The 19,740-nt window shown below is 42.6% G+C and overlaps 1 protein-coding gene across 1 annotated transcript in view; it reads right to left on the bottom strand.

Moving 5' to 3' along the window:
• Window positions 1-19,740, bottom strand: part of wscd1a (WSC domain containing 1a) — a 95,975-nt gene that overhangs the window by 23,833 nt on the left and 52,402 nt on the right. Inside the window, exon 4 of the mRNA XM_078547809.1 lies at window positions 4,073-4,194. Coding sequence (XP_078403935.1) covers window positions 4,073-4,194 — 122 coding nt within the window. The remainder of the gene's footprint in view (window positions 1-4,072; window positions 4,195-19,740) is intronic.

Genomic DNA, 19,740 nt, shown 5'->3' on the forward strand with positions numbered 1-19,740 from the left:
ATTCAGTGTGGCACCAGCAGCGCGGGTTCAATTCTCATACCAACTGAGGTCGTCCATGAAGGCCCAGCCTTCGCAACCTCGCCCCTCACCTGAGGTGTGGTGACCCTCAGGTTAAACTCACCACCAGTCGTGTCCGTCTCCGCTCAGCGGTCAGCCTATGGTCCTCTGGGACTAGGGCAACTTACACTCCTGCAAGACATCCCATCTTAGATGCCCAATCGGGCGCAAAGACCCGTTTCACAACGCTAAGTGCCCAGTGTTTCAGCCTGCCAGCTGCTAAGTGACTGGCAGAGGCTTGTTTCGATGTGCTGAAATGATGGGGGTGAGAGCAAGTGGGCTGCGCACTTTACCTACTGCCTCCCTTACCCAGCAGGAAAGCATAAAATCCAGCCCATGGAACTTTCAGCAGAGAAACCGAGCCCTGGTTAAGGTTTCCTGTCCATAGCTAACTGACACACTGGCTAATTTTAACAGCCCCATCACAGCTCCAAATCAGATCGGCTAACTCAGTTGACCTGCATTAACCCACTCTATCATCAGGGAAATGTTGATCCATATTAGTTACACTATGTCCACCTTTAACACTGCTCCAAAAAGCTAAATTTAAATAGAGAAACTATATTCTCCATACGCTATCCAAATAAAATGAGTTTCCTTTTTGTACATTGTAAATTAGAGAGCGGTCTGGAAAGATCAAACGTTATGGGCAGAATTTTTCACTCAGTGTGCAGGCTGACCCGCTTGAGGGTAAAATAGCGCGTGAGGCTGTCGGGTGAGCGTCCCAACATCATTGCGCACTCACGCGATATTTCCATCGCCGGGTGCACGTGAGAGTTGGCAGGGCACCCGCCGACAATTAAGAGGCTATTAAGCCCATTAATGCCGCAATTAGCTGGGATTTTTTGTCGCCCGTCCAACATTCCGGTTGGCGGGCGGGCGCATCGGCCAGGCGGCCTTTGCATTTTTCAGGAAGCTTCATCCACAGGCGGGGATGAGTTTCCTGTTACTAAATTTAAAAAAATAAAAATGTACGGGCAGAATTTTTATAATGTATATGTTCAGTTGACTGTGATGCTGGGACATTTTTGTTCTGATTTCAAAATCTTTATTTAATACTTTTTAAATTCTTCAGCTCCCGGAGGCAGCTCTCTGCTTTCAGGGGGCTTTCCTTCCGCGCTCACCCCGCGCCCGCACTGACTGCAGCGCTCGACTCCCTCCCCCCCGGCAGTGCTGAGCCTGTCAGCGTGCCATTCATGCTGGCTGGCTGCTAATTGGCCAGCCCGTGTGAAATCGTGGCCGGGGGCCGATCGCATTCAGTGGTCTGTTTCCTGGCCGCTCCCAGGCCCGCTGGTCACGGCCGTCTGTCAACCCGAAAATTCTACCCTTTAGCTTCACATGAGACTGCAAATTGGGCCACTGTTTAATGTCTCATCTGAAAGACAGCACCTCCATACAGTGTGGCACTCCCAGTGTTCTGGCCAATGTTTATCTCTCAACTGACATCATAAAAGTAAATTATCTGGCCATTTTCACATTGCTGTATGTAAGAGCTTGCTGGTTAGGTTATTATTCAATTTGTATTTTGAGGCACACTTAACCTCCAGTCCGGCACCAATCTCTATTTCAGATTTAAGCCAAATGCCTTTCATTAAAGTAGACTTGTATCTGGATGGCTCTTATTATTTTGGTAAGCCATTTTGTAGATGAAATCCATACAAAATAAATGTAATGCAAAGGAACAGAATTGGAAAGTATGCATGAATAATTAAAATACAGGTGTACCAGTGAAAGTTAACAATTAGAGCATTTAACCACACTGAATGCTACAGTGCAACAGCAAATTAAAATTGAGCAAGATTTAAAAAGGCAAAGACAGCAGAAGTAAAATGCAGAAACATTAATCTACTCTGTCCAGGATTTAGTGTTGAACCATGGCTCAGTTGGTAGCACTCTCACTCACAAGGTCCTGGGTTCAAACCCCACTTCAGCGCAAAAAATTAACTTTAGTGCAATACTGGAGGAGTGCTACACTGTTGGGGGTGCTGTCTTTCAGATGAGATGTTAAACCAAGAAGACCCTGTCTAACCCTCTCAAGTGAAGATAAAAAAAATGTCATTATTTTGACGAGGAGCTGAGAAGCTATTCTCAGTCTCCTCAATATTTACCCTTGATAAACATCACAAAAACAGTTTATCTGGCCACTATCACCTTGCTGTTTGTGGGAGCTCACTATGTGTAATTTAGATGACATTTTTCCTACATTGCAGCCAGGACTCTACTTCAAAAGTATTTCATTGATTGTAAATCACTTAAGGTTTGTCTGGTGGTCATGGAAAGAGTTAACCAAGTGCAAGTCTCTTTTTTTTGCCATGCAAACTTAAAAGGAAACTTTACTTTGGGAGAAATTCAAGTCGTGTGAAAGTTACCCAATACAATCAGAATGTTACTCCTACATCACACCCAAGTAAGAATGTCTCAGCTCATCTCACTTGGTACAACTTTCACTGTCGAGTGAGAAGATTGTACAGTTGAGGCCCAGACTGGATGGAGGTTTGCAATCATGACCTATGGTGGAGCTCCAGTGCAGAACTGGGAGAGTGCTGCATTGTTAGATGTGCTGTCCTTTGGATAACATGTTAAACCAATGGCCCTGCCTCCTTATTCTGGTATGGTTCGAGTAAATGTTCAAAATCTCATGCCACTATATAAAGAAAAGAGAACCCTGGTGTTGAGGCTGAATTAATTCTGTGGCCAGTACTATCAAAATTAAACTAACTAGATATCCACCCATCGATTTTTCTGAGTTGTTAATAGTACAGAATGATAATCACCTTAAATGTAAATCAATCTCATAGGATAACATGCAAATGGTCAGAAATGATCTTGATCTGAGCAGGTAAGCGAGTGAGTCTCTTAATTGTTTGTACATTTGGGCTCTGCAGGACGTGCAGGGCTAAAATCTCTTTTGATTTCAAATGCTTTAGTGGAAGGCACAGAAAAGAAAAACAGGTGATTCCTGTGTGTACCTTACAGGAGCTTGTGGCATAAAGGTTGAGGGCATTAGTGACTTCCACAATATTGGTAGTGCAATGTGGATAATTGACTACCCTATAGGTTAGTCCGGATCAGGTGGCACATCTTAGTCCCTGTTGAGCTTGAGCCTCACCCTACACTGCTTTCCCATCAGGCCTGGTTAGCTGTCTCTATGCAGTCCTGATTGAAGTTTGTTCTATAAGTCAAACACTCCCATTCCCTCACAACAGGGGCATGCCCTTCTCCAGATCTTGCTCCATTAAGGAGCAGCTGGATATTGCTCCTATTTCCATGCTGTGATCTAGAAGGGTTCTGTCTATCATTCACTTCTGTCATTGCTGTGGTTTGATATTAAATCTAAAAGAAAATCATCTTGCGCCCTTAATTAATTAAAGTAGCTTTCCCAATCGTTATACTAATGTCACATCATTGTGCATTTTTCAGTTTTTGTATTTAATGACCTAATTCTAGACTATAGCTCCATTTCTCTACTTTAATCAGACAAGACAGCTCTACATTTATTTCAGCTCTTCGATTATAAGTGAAGTCTATTCTTTGTTTATTGGGATTTCATATTCAGCAGTTTTCAATATTATGTTCAGGCCATTATTTCATTAAAAAAAAAGGATTCTCAGAATCCAAACAAGTGCTGAAGTAAAAGCAAAAATACAATAAAGGTATGTTATGTGTGTTTGTGTCTTTAAAGAGCCAAGATGCATGAAGATGTGAAATCGAGGGACAAGAAAAGATCAGCTGGTTAGATCAATCCTACCCCATGCAATGATGGCCAGAGCATTGTGACTTCTTCAGACTTGTTGATGTCAAGGCCACAATGCCAGGATTAACTGTTCAACTCTGCTGGGGATTGACAAACCCCATCACACCTACAATGTTAATGTTCAAACCAACCTTCAATGCAATTTAAACCTCCAACATTCAAGAGTTTTCCACATCACTCATACTGTTCACATGCAAAACAATGGCCAATCACGACATGCTATTATATCTTTTGTTCTCCTTAACGGGAGACGACACTTACCTTTTTAGTGCAGAATTCAGTGCATTTAGCGACGGTCAGGTTAGGCTGGATTGAGTAGACAGGGAAGGTTGCAGTTAGATTCCTGGGTCTCTTGAAACATCCTCGATAGAGAACATTCCTATCTGAAGCAACATAAAGTGCATTTTACTTTAAATCAACAACAATGGACCTAGCACAATCCTATGAGAATAACGCTCTCTGCTGCCTACACCTGCCTAAATTAAAGGAATGAAAATGGGGCTGTGGTGCTGCCTAGGATGTCAAAGCGCTGCTTACCCAACGAGGAAACAGCTCTAACGTCCTGTCAGCTCTTCCGTGGGACGCAAGTGTTTCTTCCTCGATTGTCTCAGACCTTAATGCATGCACAATGCATCTGGGAAACAACAACTTGCATTTAAATAGCACCTTTGACGTAGGAAAACACCCCAAGGCACTTTGTGGAAGTGTAATCAGAACAAAAATTGACATCAACCAAAATATTCAGAGAGGTTCAGGAATATTTTTTAAAATATCTGAAGAAATATCTTTAAAAAGTCTTTTTTTTCACCGGTTAATGATGACACCCATTCTGATTACATCCCTTAAAGATGTAGACACTAAGCTTTTCAGAATTGCAGGACAAATTCAAGAGGGCTATAAAGCTAGACTTGATTGTTGACACAATAGAGGGCAGCTTACAGTGCAAGAAATCAATGAAAATATGTTAGTGGAATTGGGAACTACAAGAGAATCTGCAGCATGCTGAAAGAACAGAATATTTACTGCTGGTTATTAGCCCAAGAAGGAAGTTATCAAACAATGCCTAGCAACTGTTAGTTACTATTGGTGATCCCACAAATTACATTTTGGTCAAATGAAAATTAAATAATAAAACAAGATGCAATAGTAGTGTGTTCTGGGAACAGAGGGAGGAATACTATGGGTCCCAATGGCAGGTTTGCAGGCAGGGGGCTTGTACATTCCTTCTCCCCAACCATATTCCCCTGATCTGTCTGCAGTTTTACAGGGACTGGTGAGGCCAGCCTTCCATACCCCAACTGAGGCCCTTAAGTGGCTAATTAATGGGAGGGGGTGTAGGCAGTCACCTCCACCTCTGGCCCATCCCCAAGGTCTGGGCCCCCTGGGTGCTCCCTCCCAACGTGCCCTTCAAATCACGACCCCCTCCCCTCAACCCCCCCACCCACCCTCCTCCGGACCTCCCCTCCCCAATTTGCCACAAGACCTCAGACTTCCCAGTGTGCTGTAGCCTCCAGCACTTTGACTTTTGGGAACTGATTGTAGTCCCAGCAGTGGCCACAGCTCCCGGTGACGCGATTGGCTGGCAGCTCTCTAAGGCAGGGCTTCTGCCCGAGTGAGGGGGTCAAAGTCTCACCTACAGCCTATTAACGGTCCATTAAGTGCCTGTGGGACATTGGTGGGGGTGCATTCCCTGTCGACTTCTCCAGTAATGGGATGGGAAACCCCGCCATCAGAAAATTTCTGACCTATGTCAAATATTTAACCCTTTTCTTTTAGATAAGGAATAGGGATATGGATTAGAGTTGAGGAGAACTTTATTCCCTTTGTTGGTCTGATTTTAAAAGGTCCTTTACTTAAAGTGAAGCCCAAATCTTTTTAAATTCATGTCAGAATTCTACTAAATATCGCTTTTCCTTCCACTGATTTTCACCCCCACTCTGGAATTCCCTTCCTGGCCCCTTCTGCTTCTCCAGCTATGTCCTCTCCTCCTTTAAGACCCTCCTTAAAACCATTGTATTTGGCCCAGCTTTTGGTTACTCTTCCTAATATCTCCTTGTTTGGTGCTCATTTTTTTACATATGCTTCTGTGAGTCAGCTTGGAGTATGTCTTACATTAAAGCTGCTGTATGAATGCAAGTTCTGACTGTCGCAGCTGAGACAATTGACACTGTCCTGGTTTGGAACAAGGTCCCTGTGCTGAGTTCTGCAGTCTGAATTGATCTGCTGAGATTAGTTTTAAAACGCATGGAATGACCTACATGTTATACTCGGTGTGGTACAGTACACAGTGCAACAGATACTGAAGCAGTCCGTGTCCATATGCAGCAAGACCTGGACAACATTCAGGTTTGGGATGATAAGTGGCAAGTAACATTCGTGCCACACAAGTGTCAGGTAATGACCATCTCCAACAAGAGAGAATCTAATCCTCTCCCCTTGACACTCAATGTCATTACCACCGCTGAATCCCCCACTATCAACATCCTGGGGGTTACCATTAACCAGAAACTGAACTCGACCAGCCATATAAATACTGTGGCTACAAGAGCAGATCAGAGGCTCGGAATTCTGCAGTGAGTAACTCACTTCCTGACTCCCAGTGCTTGTCGACCAGCTACAAGGTACAATTCAGGAGTGTGACGGAATCTCCACTTGCCTGGATGAGTGCAGCTCCAAAAACACTCAAGAAGCTTGACACCACCCAGGACAAAGCAACCCATTTGATTGGCACCCTATCTAGCAGCTTAAGCATTCACTCCAGCACAACTCACAGTGGACGCAGTGCGTACCATCTACAAGAGGGACTCACCAAGTCTCCTTTGACAGCACCTTCCAAACCCACAGCCTCTACCACCCAGAAAGACAAGGGCAGCAGATGCATGGGAACACTATCATCTGCAAGTTCCCCTCCAGGCCACACACAATCCTGACTTGGAACTATATCACCATTTCTTCACTGTTGCTGGATCAAAATCCTGGAACTCCCTCCCTAACAGCACTGTCGGTGTACCTACACCACATGGACTGCAGCGGTTCAAGAAGGCAGCTCACCACCACCTTCTCAAGGGCAATCAGGGATGAACAATAAATGCTGGCCTAGCCAACGATGCCCACATCCTGTGAACGAATATTTAAAAAAATTGAATGCACAATTCTAATTCATTGAAAATAGGCTTTTTTCCCCCCCTTTATCTCAATGTATTATTTAATGTTAAACTAGTAGTAGTTTTGGCTTTTGCTGGTTGATCTAATGTGCAGCACATACTGGTGTGTTGGCAGCATTATTTTCACATGACCTGTCACCACCAACCACCCACCCAATCAAACAGCCTTTCTTGCCCATCTCCAATATTTTCATAACTCATAAACAATGGTGTTAAGAGTAAATGAAAAAACCCATACAATTTCTTTAACGCCCTTACGATTTTGTTTCCTCTCACAGCAGCGTCTAGGATATCAATCTTTAATCTCTGGAGGCTCAGGTGACTGTGGAAGCTGCCAATCCTATATACTGAGCATAATTTGAAAGTTTGCTGGCATATTGGTACTGCGTGTATTTCTCAACTATCCTACACTATCCTGCAAACTGGGTATGTTGTGACAGCAAGAAAAATAATTGCATTTACAAGGTGCCTTGTCATGTCAACACATCTCAAAGAGCTTCACATAGTAAAGCACTTTGAAGTGTAGATATTCTGTACCGGCAATGTTTCACAAGCAGCAACAAACTGAATGGTCAGTTAATCCTTTTGATAGTGAACAACTGATGGAGGATTCCGAAGCTAGATATTCATCTTTAAATAGTACTTAGGGCCTGTGATGTCCACCTGGACCATTGGAGTAAGCATACAGGGCTTGGTTTAGCCTTTCAGCTGAAGAATGAATGCTTAACATAGGAGCACAGCCAATCTTGAGAGATAATTCTGCTCTGCTAGTGAGTAAGGAAACACTATTCATTTGCTTGGTATCTCAGATGGGTAGAACAGCTATCCAATTTACAACACACATCTTCTGCACAGTGGTTCACAGCTCCTAGTTAATATGTGATAGAAAGAGAGACTTTCCTCTTCCTGAGAATGCTCCCAGTTCCGAGGTCTAGCTAAGAGGGAAAAGGCAGAGATGCATTGCGTCTAGTGTCCACCATACTGTGCTACCCCAAGACTTTTATGGCTTCCCAATGGCAGTACTAAGGCCTGAAACTGGAGATGGTGCAGGCCCAGCACAACAATGTTAATAGGGAGGAGAAATAATTCCAACTTCCTACCTCATCTACATAGTCCTCACAGGCTTGCTGGATACCCTGCTGGAGCTGAGTCTGAAAAGAAAACTGCTGTTGAGACTAGTGCTTGTATGGCCAAACAACAGAGAGTCCCTGGGGGTCCTGAGGACAGCCTACTAAAGGTTTGTACAGATTGGGGGGGAGATGGTAGCAGAGTGCTAATGTTACTGGACCAGTAATCCTGAGACCCAGGTTAATGCTCTGGGGACATGGGTTCAAATCCCAGCAGAGCAGCTGGTGAAATTTAAATTCAATGAAAATGTGGAATTGAAGGTCAGTCTCAGTGAAATTCTCACCAATTGTTGTAAAAACCCACCTGGTTTGCACATCCTTTAGGGAAGGAGGAATCTGCCATCCTTACCCGGTCTGGCCTCCATGTGACTCCAGACCCACAGCAATGTGGTTGACTCTTAATTTCCCTCTGAAATGGCCTAGCAAGCCAATCAGTTCAAGGGATAGGCAGCAACTGCTGGCCTTGCCAGTGACATCCAAATCCCATTAAAGAAGAAAAAAAATGTTTCTTCCTTAATTTCAACCCTCCACCAACCTACCAAAGGTAATTTTCATGCTTTTGGAACTTGTGACTGCTGCTTTTATGTCTGTAGCTGTGATCCTGTGTTGGTCTCTCTCCCTGTTCCCAGCTTTGCCAAGGGTTGGGGTCTGCACCCAGCATATCTGAGCTCCTCTCCTCTCCTTACAGGCACAGCACCTCAGATGCTATTATAGCAGTGCTGGCTCCAATGTGTTGTAAGGTTTTATTTATTAATTCACGGGATGTGGGCTTCGTTGGCTGGGCCAGCATTTATTGCCCATCCCTAGTTGCCCTTGAGAAGGTGGTGGTGAGCTGCTTTCTTGAACCACTGCAGTTCATGTGGTGTAGGTACACCCACAGTGCTGTTAGTGAGGGAGTTCCAGGATTTTGACCCAGCGACAGGTGTAAAAATAACATTTAAACTCACAAGTTGATAATATGCGACAACAGCAATAAGTAAAGAACCATGTAATTTGATATTACATCTTTACAGAAGAACATGACTGCATGTCACCTGTGCAATTTGCCAGCGAAATGAAATAAGTGGAACTAAGGTAAGAGGCCTAAAAACAAATTAAGATTCTGAATTGCAGGGAAGGAGGTGTCAGTCTATAATTTTTTTCCCTTGTTAGGATAATTGATAGATGAGTCACGCTGTGATATATTTGCCACCAAGACATTACATAATGTAATTACTAACCCATTGAATTTTCTTCCTATCTCAGATATTCCAGCTCCCGTCCCTCCCCCTCACTCTGGGATACTCTGAGTCAGCCACCACATTATCTTTGTTCTTAACACCAAGGACAAAGACTATCATTACAGCTAAACAAAAAAAAAAGGTCAAATTGACCTCTGTTTCAATAGGGTATGCAACAAAATTACTGAATGTCAGACAGTAAAATAAAACAATAATGTTTAATGTGAGATAGCATGGTGTGGTATCATATAGTCTGAACTGTTTAATGCCAGTTGGACTGGAATTATATTGTCAGATATCAGATAATTACACATATCATTGTATTGTAAAAGACCATACTAAATAACTTCATTTATGACACATAACCTGAATATTTTATAGCTAACAAAAAACCTCTAATATAATAAAATCATGAATCACGACCGGAAATAACTTTTCCCCACTATCAGCCCCAAACCTGGTCACCAAATTGGTATTCACTAGCATTCCTCCATCATCTTTCACTTCTCTTGCAATGCACGTCCTACAGAACATGTTAGACAATGGGACAAATTTTGCTGGAGGGAGCTTGAGGTAATTTTTTTAGATATTTTCTTGCCCCTTTCAACTCAAAATAGTTTTGCACCATAACTTGCCAGAAACGTGAGGTAATGACAGTGTGGCAATGGCAACAGGGGGTCTGCAACCTTTGTCATTGTCTACTCAGAATAAAGGATTGGAGAAGAAAAAGGATTGGTGGAGAAGTTACATGAATCAGAGTGGGTGAATGCAATGTCAAATCAGGCACAGAAAGAGAAATAAAGAGAGGGAAAGTAATATTTGTTTAAGAGAGAAGGTATAGAAAGTAAAAGTAGGAAAAATATATACAAATCTCTTACGAGAAACCTACTACATGATATTGATTGACTATTGTTAAAAAATAAACATATCAAAGCTTTTTGTCTCACTCTCTTCAGGACACTTTGCAAGAATGCCAATATAGGGGGAAGACAACAATTTATATTATATGTAAAGAGAGTGCTGATTGGTTAGCAAGTGGAGAATGCCATGGAGAATGCACAAGCATTGTTTGAAATTTAAACCAGGCAGCTTGACCCTGATTGGCCAAGGCACTGCCCTGAGGAATGAATCAGCGAATAGCTGCCACTTATTTTGTTTAGTTGAAATAGGTACAATGTGTGTACAAAATTAGTGACAGCCATTCTCTGACTCATTCCTCAGGGCAATGCCTTGACCAATCAGGATCAAGCTGCCTGGTTTAAATGTTAAACAATTCTTGGCAGTTAGCCATCAGTCACCATCACTGTTGCATTCTCCATGGCAACCCTCTACCAATCAGAGTCCCGCTTGCCAATCAATCAGCACTCTCTTCACATACAGCATCTTACCCTCATATTGGTATTCTTGAGAAGTGTCCTGATGAGTGCAAGATGAGAAGCTTCGACATGTCTCTTTTATCAGCAAAATTCAAGTTCTGTACTCTGTCACAGAACTATCATATTTTTCATAATCTTATTGCATGCTTACGGGTGTGAGTGTGGAATGGTTCTGTCTGTGTGACTGATTTAATTGAATTAGAGTCAGATAGACTGCAAGGTTGAAATTATCAAAAGAGTTAGGTGTAAAGCAGACTTCTGAAATGGAGATAGACAAGTGAGGATGAGGGTTCCACAGATAAGGTGTGAATGAAATTTGCATTTTTAGATAAGTGAAGGGGTTGTTTGAGTTTTGAAGGGATGGTAAGATGTGTACAACTAACAAGATAAATAGGGCAAGGTTATTATGTTTATTTTTCCCAAAAGGAAAGAAGCCATATTGACAACATGGAAGATTTTCATATTATGGGAAAAATACATTTCCAAAGACATGTGCAACAATGGGATTTTACACATTAAAGAGAGAGAAACATACATAAAGAAGGATGGAAGGTTATGTGGTGGGTGGCCATGTAACATCTTGAAAGGTACACTGTGTAAAGCAGAAACAAAAACAAAAAATGCTGGGAAAGCTCACCAGGTCTGACATCATCTGTGGAAAGACAGAGCTCTGAAGAAGAGTCTTATGGACTTGAAACGTTAACTCTGTCTTTCTCTCCACAGTTGCATTTAGACCTGCTGAGTTTTTCCAGCATTTTTTGTTTTTGTTTCAGATTTCCAGCATCCACAGTATTTTGCTTTTATCACTGTGTAAAGCAGCCTTGGGGAAAAGCCCCTAGCCACTTTTGCAGATGTCTGCTGTGTCCAGTAACTAAAGTTCTGTTAAAAGCCTTTGGAATTCTACTGTTGAGTGGTAATCTTACTAGATTGCATATTTAAATTTAAAATCTATTTTGGATTGTTGCCTTAAAGTGGGTGTGTAGTTGGGAGTCAGGTTAATTAGGAATTTTGGGATTTGTTATAATATCAAGTAACTGTAATCTTTTGTCTGTGTTTGAATTATTTCCTTTTGTTAACAAATGTTTTAGTTTAATTTTTAAAATCCCTGAAGTTGTTTGTGGACTCTATTTCTGAATTCAGTGCACAAATCTTATCATAGTAAATACAGATTGCAAAACTGCTGTGACAGCACGGCCAAATTTCCCTTGTGGATTTGGTCGGCCTGGCACACACCATCTGCCACATCATAACGACTATCAAATGACTATATTGACTGACATTACTTTAACAATTATCATGACATTAAAAGGGAGTTTATGCTTTTAGGGGGAGAATTTTCTCCCCGTTGGGCAGGCCAGTCAAGAATGGGCGCGGAGCAGATCGCCGCCCGTGATTGGCTGTGTGCTGCCATGTTATGTGGGTGGACCAATTAAGGGCCACCCAGCATGACGCGCACCTGGAAGCGCTCGGAGGAGGGAGAGCCGGAGGCTGCGCTCTTTCGCGCGCATCTCCCTGAGGCAGCTGCGAGCCTCAGGGAGATCAAGTTCAGTGCAAAAGATGGTAAAAATAAAAATATTCAGACATGTCCCCGCTCATGTGACAGTGTCACATGAGCTGGGACATGTTTATGAATTTTAATAAAAATTCTTAGAGAAGCAATATACCCTTCATGAAACCTCATCCCGCCCGTGGATGAGGTTTCATGAAAAATGCGAAGGCCGCCTAGGCTCTTCGCCTGCCCGACAACCTTGAGGTTGGACAGGCAGCCCTGACAATTGCTTTAATTAGTTTATTAAAGGCCTTAACAGGCCTTTGACAGTTCGGCGGGTGTGCAGCCAACTCCGGTGCGTGCCTGCCAAATGGAAGATCAGAATGATGCGCGGTTTCGCACGCCCGACATCATCGCGTGTCATTTTACGTGTCGCCCCCGCACGCCGACCAGAAGATTCTGCCCTTAATCACCAACCCCAACTTTGTGCAGTAAGTTTAATGGGAACTTACTGTGAAAATTCAGAAAGTCCTTTTGAACACAGAGGCTAAAGGTAAGATGCCATTTGTATGAATCGAAAGGTGGGACAGTGTAAATCAACCAGCAAGTTCTGGAACACTGCAACTCAGAGTATCTTGTGGATTTGCTGGTCGATTTGTGCATTGATAATGGCTTTGTGTCATTAGCATGCTGTTATTTCTCAAGCACGTTTTGGCCCATTAAGTCACAATGATGAGTCATTGTAATGTCTTTCAACCAAAGACATGATGAACAAAGGCATTTCTACATTATTTAATTTCATAACTGAGATGATGAATGTTATGCTGCTCATGTTAGGGCAATATTTTCTGGTTTGATGTGATTTTTCCCTGCCAATGTGGCAAGTAAAGAGCTTTCCTAATATCGTACAGCACAGAACGAGGCCAACTGGCCCTTTGTGCCTCTGCCAGCTCTTTGAAAGTGCCTTCCAATTAGTGTCACTTCCATTTTCATAATCACACAAACCTTTCCTTTACATATATATTTCTAATTCCCTTTTGAAAGCTACTATTGAATCTGCTTCCACCACCCTTCAGGCAGCCCATTCCAGATCATAATGACTCATTGCAAAAAATATGTCGCTTCATCTCCCTTTTTGCCGTATATCTTAAATCTGTGTTTTCTGATCACTGACCCACCCATCAGTGGAAACAAATTTATCCTTCTTACTCTATTTTACCCTCATAATTTTGAAATTATTGAATTTTCCTTTAACCTTATTTGCTCCAAGGAGAACAATCTCTGCCCTTCTCATCTCTCCACACGAAAGAAGCCCTTCACTCCTGTAAAAAGAAAGACCTGCATTTATGTAGCACTTTTCATGATTACCAGGTGTCTCAAAACATTGTTGAAATGTAGTCCTTGTTGTGATGTAGAAAGTGCAGTAGCCAATTTATGTACAGCAATCTTTCACCAACACCGATGTAATAATGACCACATGATCTGTTTTTATGATGCCTATTGAGGGATAAATATCAGCTAGAACACCGGGGATAACTCCCCTGCTCTTTTTCCAAAAAGTGCCAAAGGATCTTTTCCATCCCACTGAGAGGGCAAACAGGGCCCCAGTTTAACCCCTCATTCGAAAGACAGCACCTCCGGCAGTACAACACTCTCTCAGTGCTGCACTCTAGGGTCAACCTTGATTTTGTTTAAACCCTGGAATGTGATGTGAACCTGGAAACTTGCAACTGTGAGATGGGAGTGCTACCAGCTGAACCATGGGCGACACTGGTGAATTTCCTCCGCAACTTCTTCAAGCTCTTCAACTGTAACTAGAAACATAGCAATAAACTGATGTTTGTAGAAGCACAAACTCTGTTCCATGGCTGATTCCAGCCCCCTCCCTAGCTAGTGTCTGGGGCTGACTCAGACTCTCCACAACATTTATGACCTATTTGACCCTGAGCTGAACTTCCAGCCTGCAGCATCAAGACTGCCTACTTCCAGCTCTGTGATATCACCCATCTCCACCCCTACCTCAGTCCAACTGCTACTGAAACCCTCATCCACGCCGTTGTTATCTCCAGACGTGACTATTCCAATGTTTTGCTGACCAGCCATCCATCTTCCAGCCTCCGTCGATGTGAACTAATCCAAAGCCATGCTGCTTGTATGCCAGCGCACAGTCCCGTTCTTCCATCACCCCCGTGTTTACATTGCCTCTCCATTCGGGGGCAGGGCTTTCCCTTCATCAGGCGGGCGCGGCCGCAAAGTGGACCGTTGCCCAGAGCGATCGGGCTCCGACCGCGATTTCACGCCAATTAACGGGCAGCCAGCGTGAAACACACGCTGAGGGTCTCAGCGGGAGGAGCGAGACCACTGAAGTCAGCACATGCTCGGTGGAACAGGGACTGACAGCTCCCTGAAGGCACAGGACTGCCTCAGGGAGCTGAAGAATTTTAAAAAGAAAAGTAAAGATTCTAGAAATCACATAAACATGTCCCCACACGTGACTTACTAGTGCAGCAAAAGCTCAAAACATGACCAATATCATCTAACTCAGCTAAAGATATTCCTCACAATGTCTAGAACATGAAAGAAGTGGTGAAGAAGACTGGTTGGCAGAACCGAACTTTGAAGGAAAGAAACTTGAGAAGAAATATAACCCAATACTTCAGAATTATAAAATATACGTATAACACACATGTAACTAGTTCATTTAACTTTAACCGCATTTGCCAAACTGTAAGACATTGGTAGTATTGGCTTGGTGTGGATTGCATAGACCTTGGTGCAGTATAAATGATTTCACTTAACTTAGTCATAAATGCCTTAAAACATTTATAAGCGTCAAAGGAGATTTCAGATTGCAAGCATTTTGTTCCAACACTGGTATACATGTGAAAAACAATCCAATTGAAAACAATTAATCAAAGCTGATCTACCCCTTTAAAAAGGACTGCATGTCACTTAAAAGTCAAAAAGCAAGGTGAAAGGTCAAGATCCACGGTGCAGGCCACCATTAGCTTTTAGAATAGTAAAACAGATGAGGTAATGGCACTAAAATTCTTAAGATTCTAGAATGAAGGGTAGGTGGAGGGAGATCAGGTATTCATAAGCTTTGCGATCTAGGAGATAGAGCAGTAGACATGGCCTGGGATTTTGAAAAGTTCAGTGGTTGCAGTATTGATAAAATGGAAAACGATGAAAAGAGATGCGGTGCAGAGTCTAGACGCAAGACAGCTCAAGTTATTTTATTGCCAATGAGCTGTCAGTATGTCCCTTTGGATTTGGGAGCAATTCAAGTCTTGAATATCTTCAGGTTTATACAGAGTTAAGAACTTATGAAGGGAGAACAAATATTTGGCACAGAAGAGAAGCTTCTTGATTTTTTATATCGAGGAACCAAAGTGAAAGGTTGGATCTATAACTGAGGACGCCGGCAAGATTTTAATTGGTAAAGAAAAAAAAAAAATCAACCAATCTGGGCTTCACAAGTCTGAAGCTAGAGGCAGCTTCAGAAATGAAAACTATTTGGGTTTCAAATTAAATTTAGTATACACTGAGGCCACCAAGATGAAAAAAGACCCTGATCGAAACCATCAAAGATATATGATAATAAATGTTGGTTAGTAGTCAAGAGATAGAGAATATGAAAGGTACACCGGGGAAAAAAATATTGATTTTCTCAATGATAAAAATGAGACTAAAAGCTCCCTCTACAAAATTGTCTGAAGAGTATCCATCCCACACATACCAGACTGGAAAGGTCCCAGGTTCAAACCTCAAGTCTGTGCTTAGTTACCAGCTCTCCATTCAGTCATTGGTAAGCCGCTACAATTCACCACAATAATATTGAATAAGAGAGGAGAAGATCACTCCCATTCCCATGGGCTCCCATTTCTGATTATTATTCAGCAACCACAGCTGGATGTGAGTCTGCATGAATGTTGGAGCAGGATTGATTTTGGCTGTCAAATAATGTGCCAACACATGTATTTAATAATCATGTATGAAATATGATCAGTTGGGTGCGATATCAAAGGTCAATTGGCATTAAGCGCGGTATTCCAGAAGGAGCTCATACCTTCGGGAGGGGAAAGGATGAAACTGGTATCAGAAGTTAAAAAGAAAGAGGCCAAAGGTTAGCAGGGTAAGTTAGCATAGCAACAGTGCAACTATCAGCGTTCATCATGAGCACTCCACTCCAACTGGCAGCAACTTCAGGAATTCACACAAAATAACAAGGGCCAGGATTTTCCTGTCGGCGAGCTGGGGGGTGCGGGGCCCGCTCACCGACGCGTAACATGGCACATGGTGATGTCGGGCGGAACCCCCAATGTCATCCCGCCCCATTTAAATTTTCAGGTAGGCGGGGGCGCAGCAAAATCAGCTGTGCATCCGCCGACCTGTCAATGGCCAATTGAGGCCATTGACAGAGTCATTAAAGTAATTAATGGACCTGCCCGTCCAACCTTAAGGCTGGCGGACAGGCCAGGAGCCCCAGCGGGAATTAGAAAAAGCACGAAACCTCATCCACTGGCGGGATGAGGTTTCATGTAGGGTTTAAAAAATTTAATTAAAGTGTTTTTAAAAGTTATGGACATGTCCCAACTCATGTGACAGTTAACTGGTTGATTGAGGTTTAACTGGGTTTTTAACAAAGCACTAAATTTATAATTACTGCTGAACACATTCGCTGGGCCTGAAAAGCTAATTTTATATTTGTGGAATGTCATACTTCTGCGTTTTAAAAAAAAATTATGATACTTCAGTTTCTACCTTCACAAAATCCAGTCCTTTGTAACCATAGCATTTCTGTAAAACAGAACTGATGCTGTTGGTACTGGTTAGGACACATTTAGAAATTGTTCTGATATCTTACTCATGGAAAGCTTTGTTTGTTTGTATGACTGCAAAGATTGCTTTTGGAGTGTATCTTTACACGCATGAATTTCCCTTTGGGGAAAAGCGTAGAGGCGGTAGAAGTATTCCTGGGCTGATATCAGCCCATTGAATTGTGTCATGAACACACCATCCGTGGCCTACAGGTCCTGGTGTGGGACTTAAACCTAGAGCTTCTGACCCAGAGGTGGGGATGCTGCCACCATGCCACAGTGCCTTCTATACTGTAAAGGTGAATGAATGCAGAGTCCTTTTTGACTTTTTGTTTGGCTTGCGTTCACTTCTTGGAATGAAACATGTTTGGTCCAGGCTAATTAAGTTGCAGAGTACATTCAAAAGAAAATGCCCATAAAGGTCTGATCTCAGACTTAAGTCTTGTCCCGTTCTGGCTTTGTGCTGGTGATTGTTCTGACCATTTACGTCATGGCCACAGTTAGTATCCATTCAATACGGTGATAGAAGACTCAAGTGTGAACAATGGGATCTGGCTGAGCTAAAAACAGCCCTCACACTGCCTGGAGCATGAAAGGAATGGTTAAGAAGACAGCATCATAGAATTGGACTTTGGGGGAAAATAAATTGAGAAGGAATATAGCCCTGTTCTATTTGTTGCTGCTCAATGCGTTCAAGGGTCAGACCCAGGACTTGCGACACAATTTTACATCTACTCTCTCAGCTATAAACCTGATCCAGCTCCGCAGCTTTTCAACTCTCAGCCTGATAAATCCACCTTTGAAAACACTTATTATCAGACTCGGTGGATGAAAGGCGCTATCCATGAAGGAACTGGGAAGGTAAGGTTCCTTCTTTTTGTTTCTTTCGGTTTCCCTTTTCAGTCTCAAAAAACACGCGCTTGGCATCCGCAAATTCCATTGAAGCTTCCTTCTGTCATTCCAACCCCAATCTGACCTGAGCTGCTTTTGCAACGTATGCTTTTCTTATCCGACATCTCAGCCTTCTCGCTCGCTCACTCATCTGAGGTCATTTTAGTTAGAACACAGGGAAAGTTTATACTGAACCAAAAAAAAAACACAAACTGTAAATTCACTTGTGACTGAAAGTACATTGAACAAGAATTCTTACAGCGCAAACTTTCAATAGAGCTCAGCGAGCAAAAACACATCCAAGTGTAAGTGAGCGAGTATTGGCAAGACAAGTGGAAATGAATGATTGCAGTTGGTTTTAAATGCTATGAAATATTGTATTGAGAGTAAGCTACCAGAAAACGTGAAAGAAAGCAAACTAGAGTGTTCAACGCACACCAGAGTGGAGGCAGTAGCTGGTGTACCAATTCCTGGGTGTAGAGGGACCCTCTGTAGAAGGGTCATACGGACTCGAAACGTTAACTCTGTTTCTCTCCCCACAGATGCTGACAGACCTGCTGAGTTTTTCCAGCATTTCCTGCTTTTATTCCTGGGTGTAGAAGCTCTGCTTTGGACACAATCCCCGATCTCAGTGCTAACTTCATTCATTTCAAGCAGCATTCCCACCACCACCCCGCTGAGTTTCTGGTCAAACTGATTTGCATATTGAAGAAAAATCTGCCATAAGCCAGTGCCATCAGTGTTTTTAAATACAATTTTTAAAAACAAAAAAAAAATGGTGCTTTCAAAATATTCCTTGATATAGTTAAGAGTGGCATCTAGATGCAGTTTGATTGACATAGCTGAAAATCGATTTATCATAAAAACAGCTTTTAGTCACAGTGCCAATCTACCATCTAGAACCTAGATAGAGACCTGTAACTTTTCCTCTTTTAAAAAAAATCTGAAGTCCGGTTATTTACTAAAAGAATAAAGCTACAGGACTCCACAGTTTAAAACAGGAGAAATTTTTACTATACAAGAGTCAAACAAAGAAAGCATTAAATACTCGATAATGTCCTATACTTTAACACCCAGAATCAACATAAGTTAAACATGAATTAACAAGCAAATTGTGGTTGATTATAAACTATAAATTACACATTAAATGACAGATACATCTTAGGTAGACCTTACAAATTGGCTCAGTGGTGCACACCCCATATATGTTATCAAGATCAGTTATAAAGCCCTTCAAAACTCTGCCTTCCTCGAAGGATCTCAGCTCCCCTCCTTCTAGTAGCTGGTCTGAACCCCAGCCGACAGCAGCACACAACCAATCCGAGTGCCACAGGCGCAGTCTTCACCACAAATGCAGAACCTCCTGAACATGATCTGGGTGGCACAGACCTACCAATGTTATCTCCCAGTAACAGAAACAGCTGCAGCTTCTGGATCTGGAGTCTGTTGCCTCCACCTTGCCTGTACTGCACCCACTCAACTCATCAACGGCTACAACCCAGCTTGGCTGGCTCTGCCTCCATTTATATAGCCTCAGCCAGTTTCAATCTGCCCAGAGGTTTTGGTCTCCAAATCATCAGTTGCAGTTTTTGTTTCCTTAGAAACCAGTGAAACTTGGGAAATGACTGGTTCTGGTCCCTAACTAGTTTTGTATACCTTAAAATGGAACTCTAGTTAGGACCAGTACCAGTCACTTCCCAGGTTTTACTGGTTTTTCTTTCTGGGTGGGAGGGTCAGTTTCCTTTTTTCCCTGTTTCCTTTTTCACTTTCCCTTTTTTCAGTGAGGGGCTGTTTCAAAAAAAAAAACAGGCTTGGCAAACGCACATTCCATGACAACCATCT

The sequence above is a fragment of the Cetorhinus maximus genome, chromosome 9, assembly GCF_964194155.1.
Source record: "Cetorhinus maximus chromosome 9, sCetMax3.hap1.1, whole genome shotgun sequence".
Classification (NCBI taxonomy): Eukaryota; Metazoa; Chordata; class Chondrichthyes; order Lamniformes; family Cetorhinidae; genus Cetorhinus; species Cetorhinus maximus.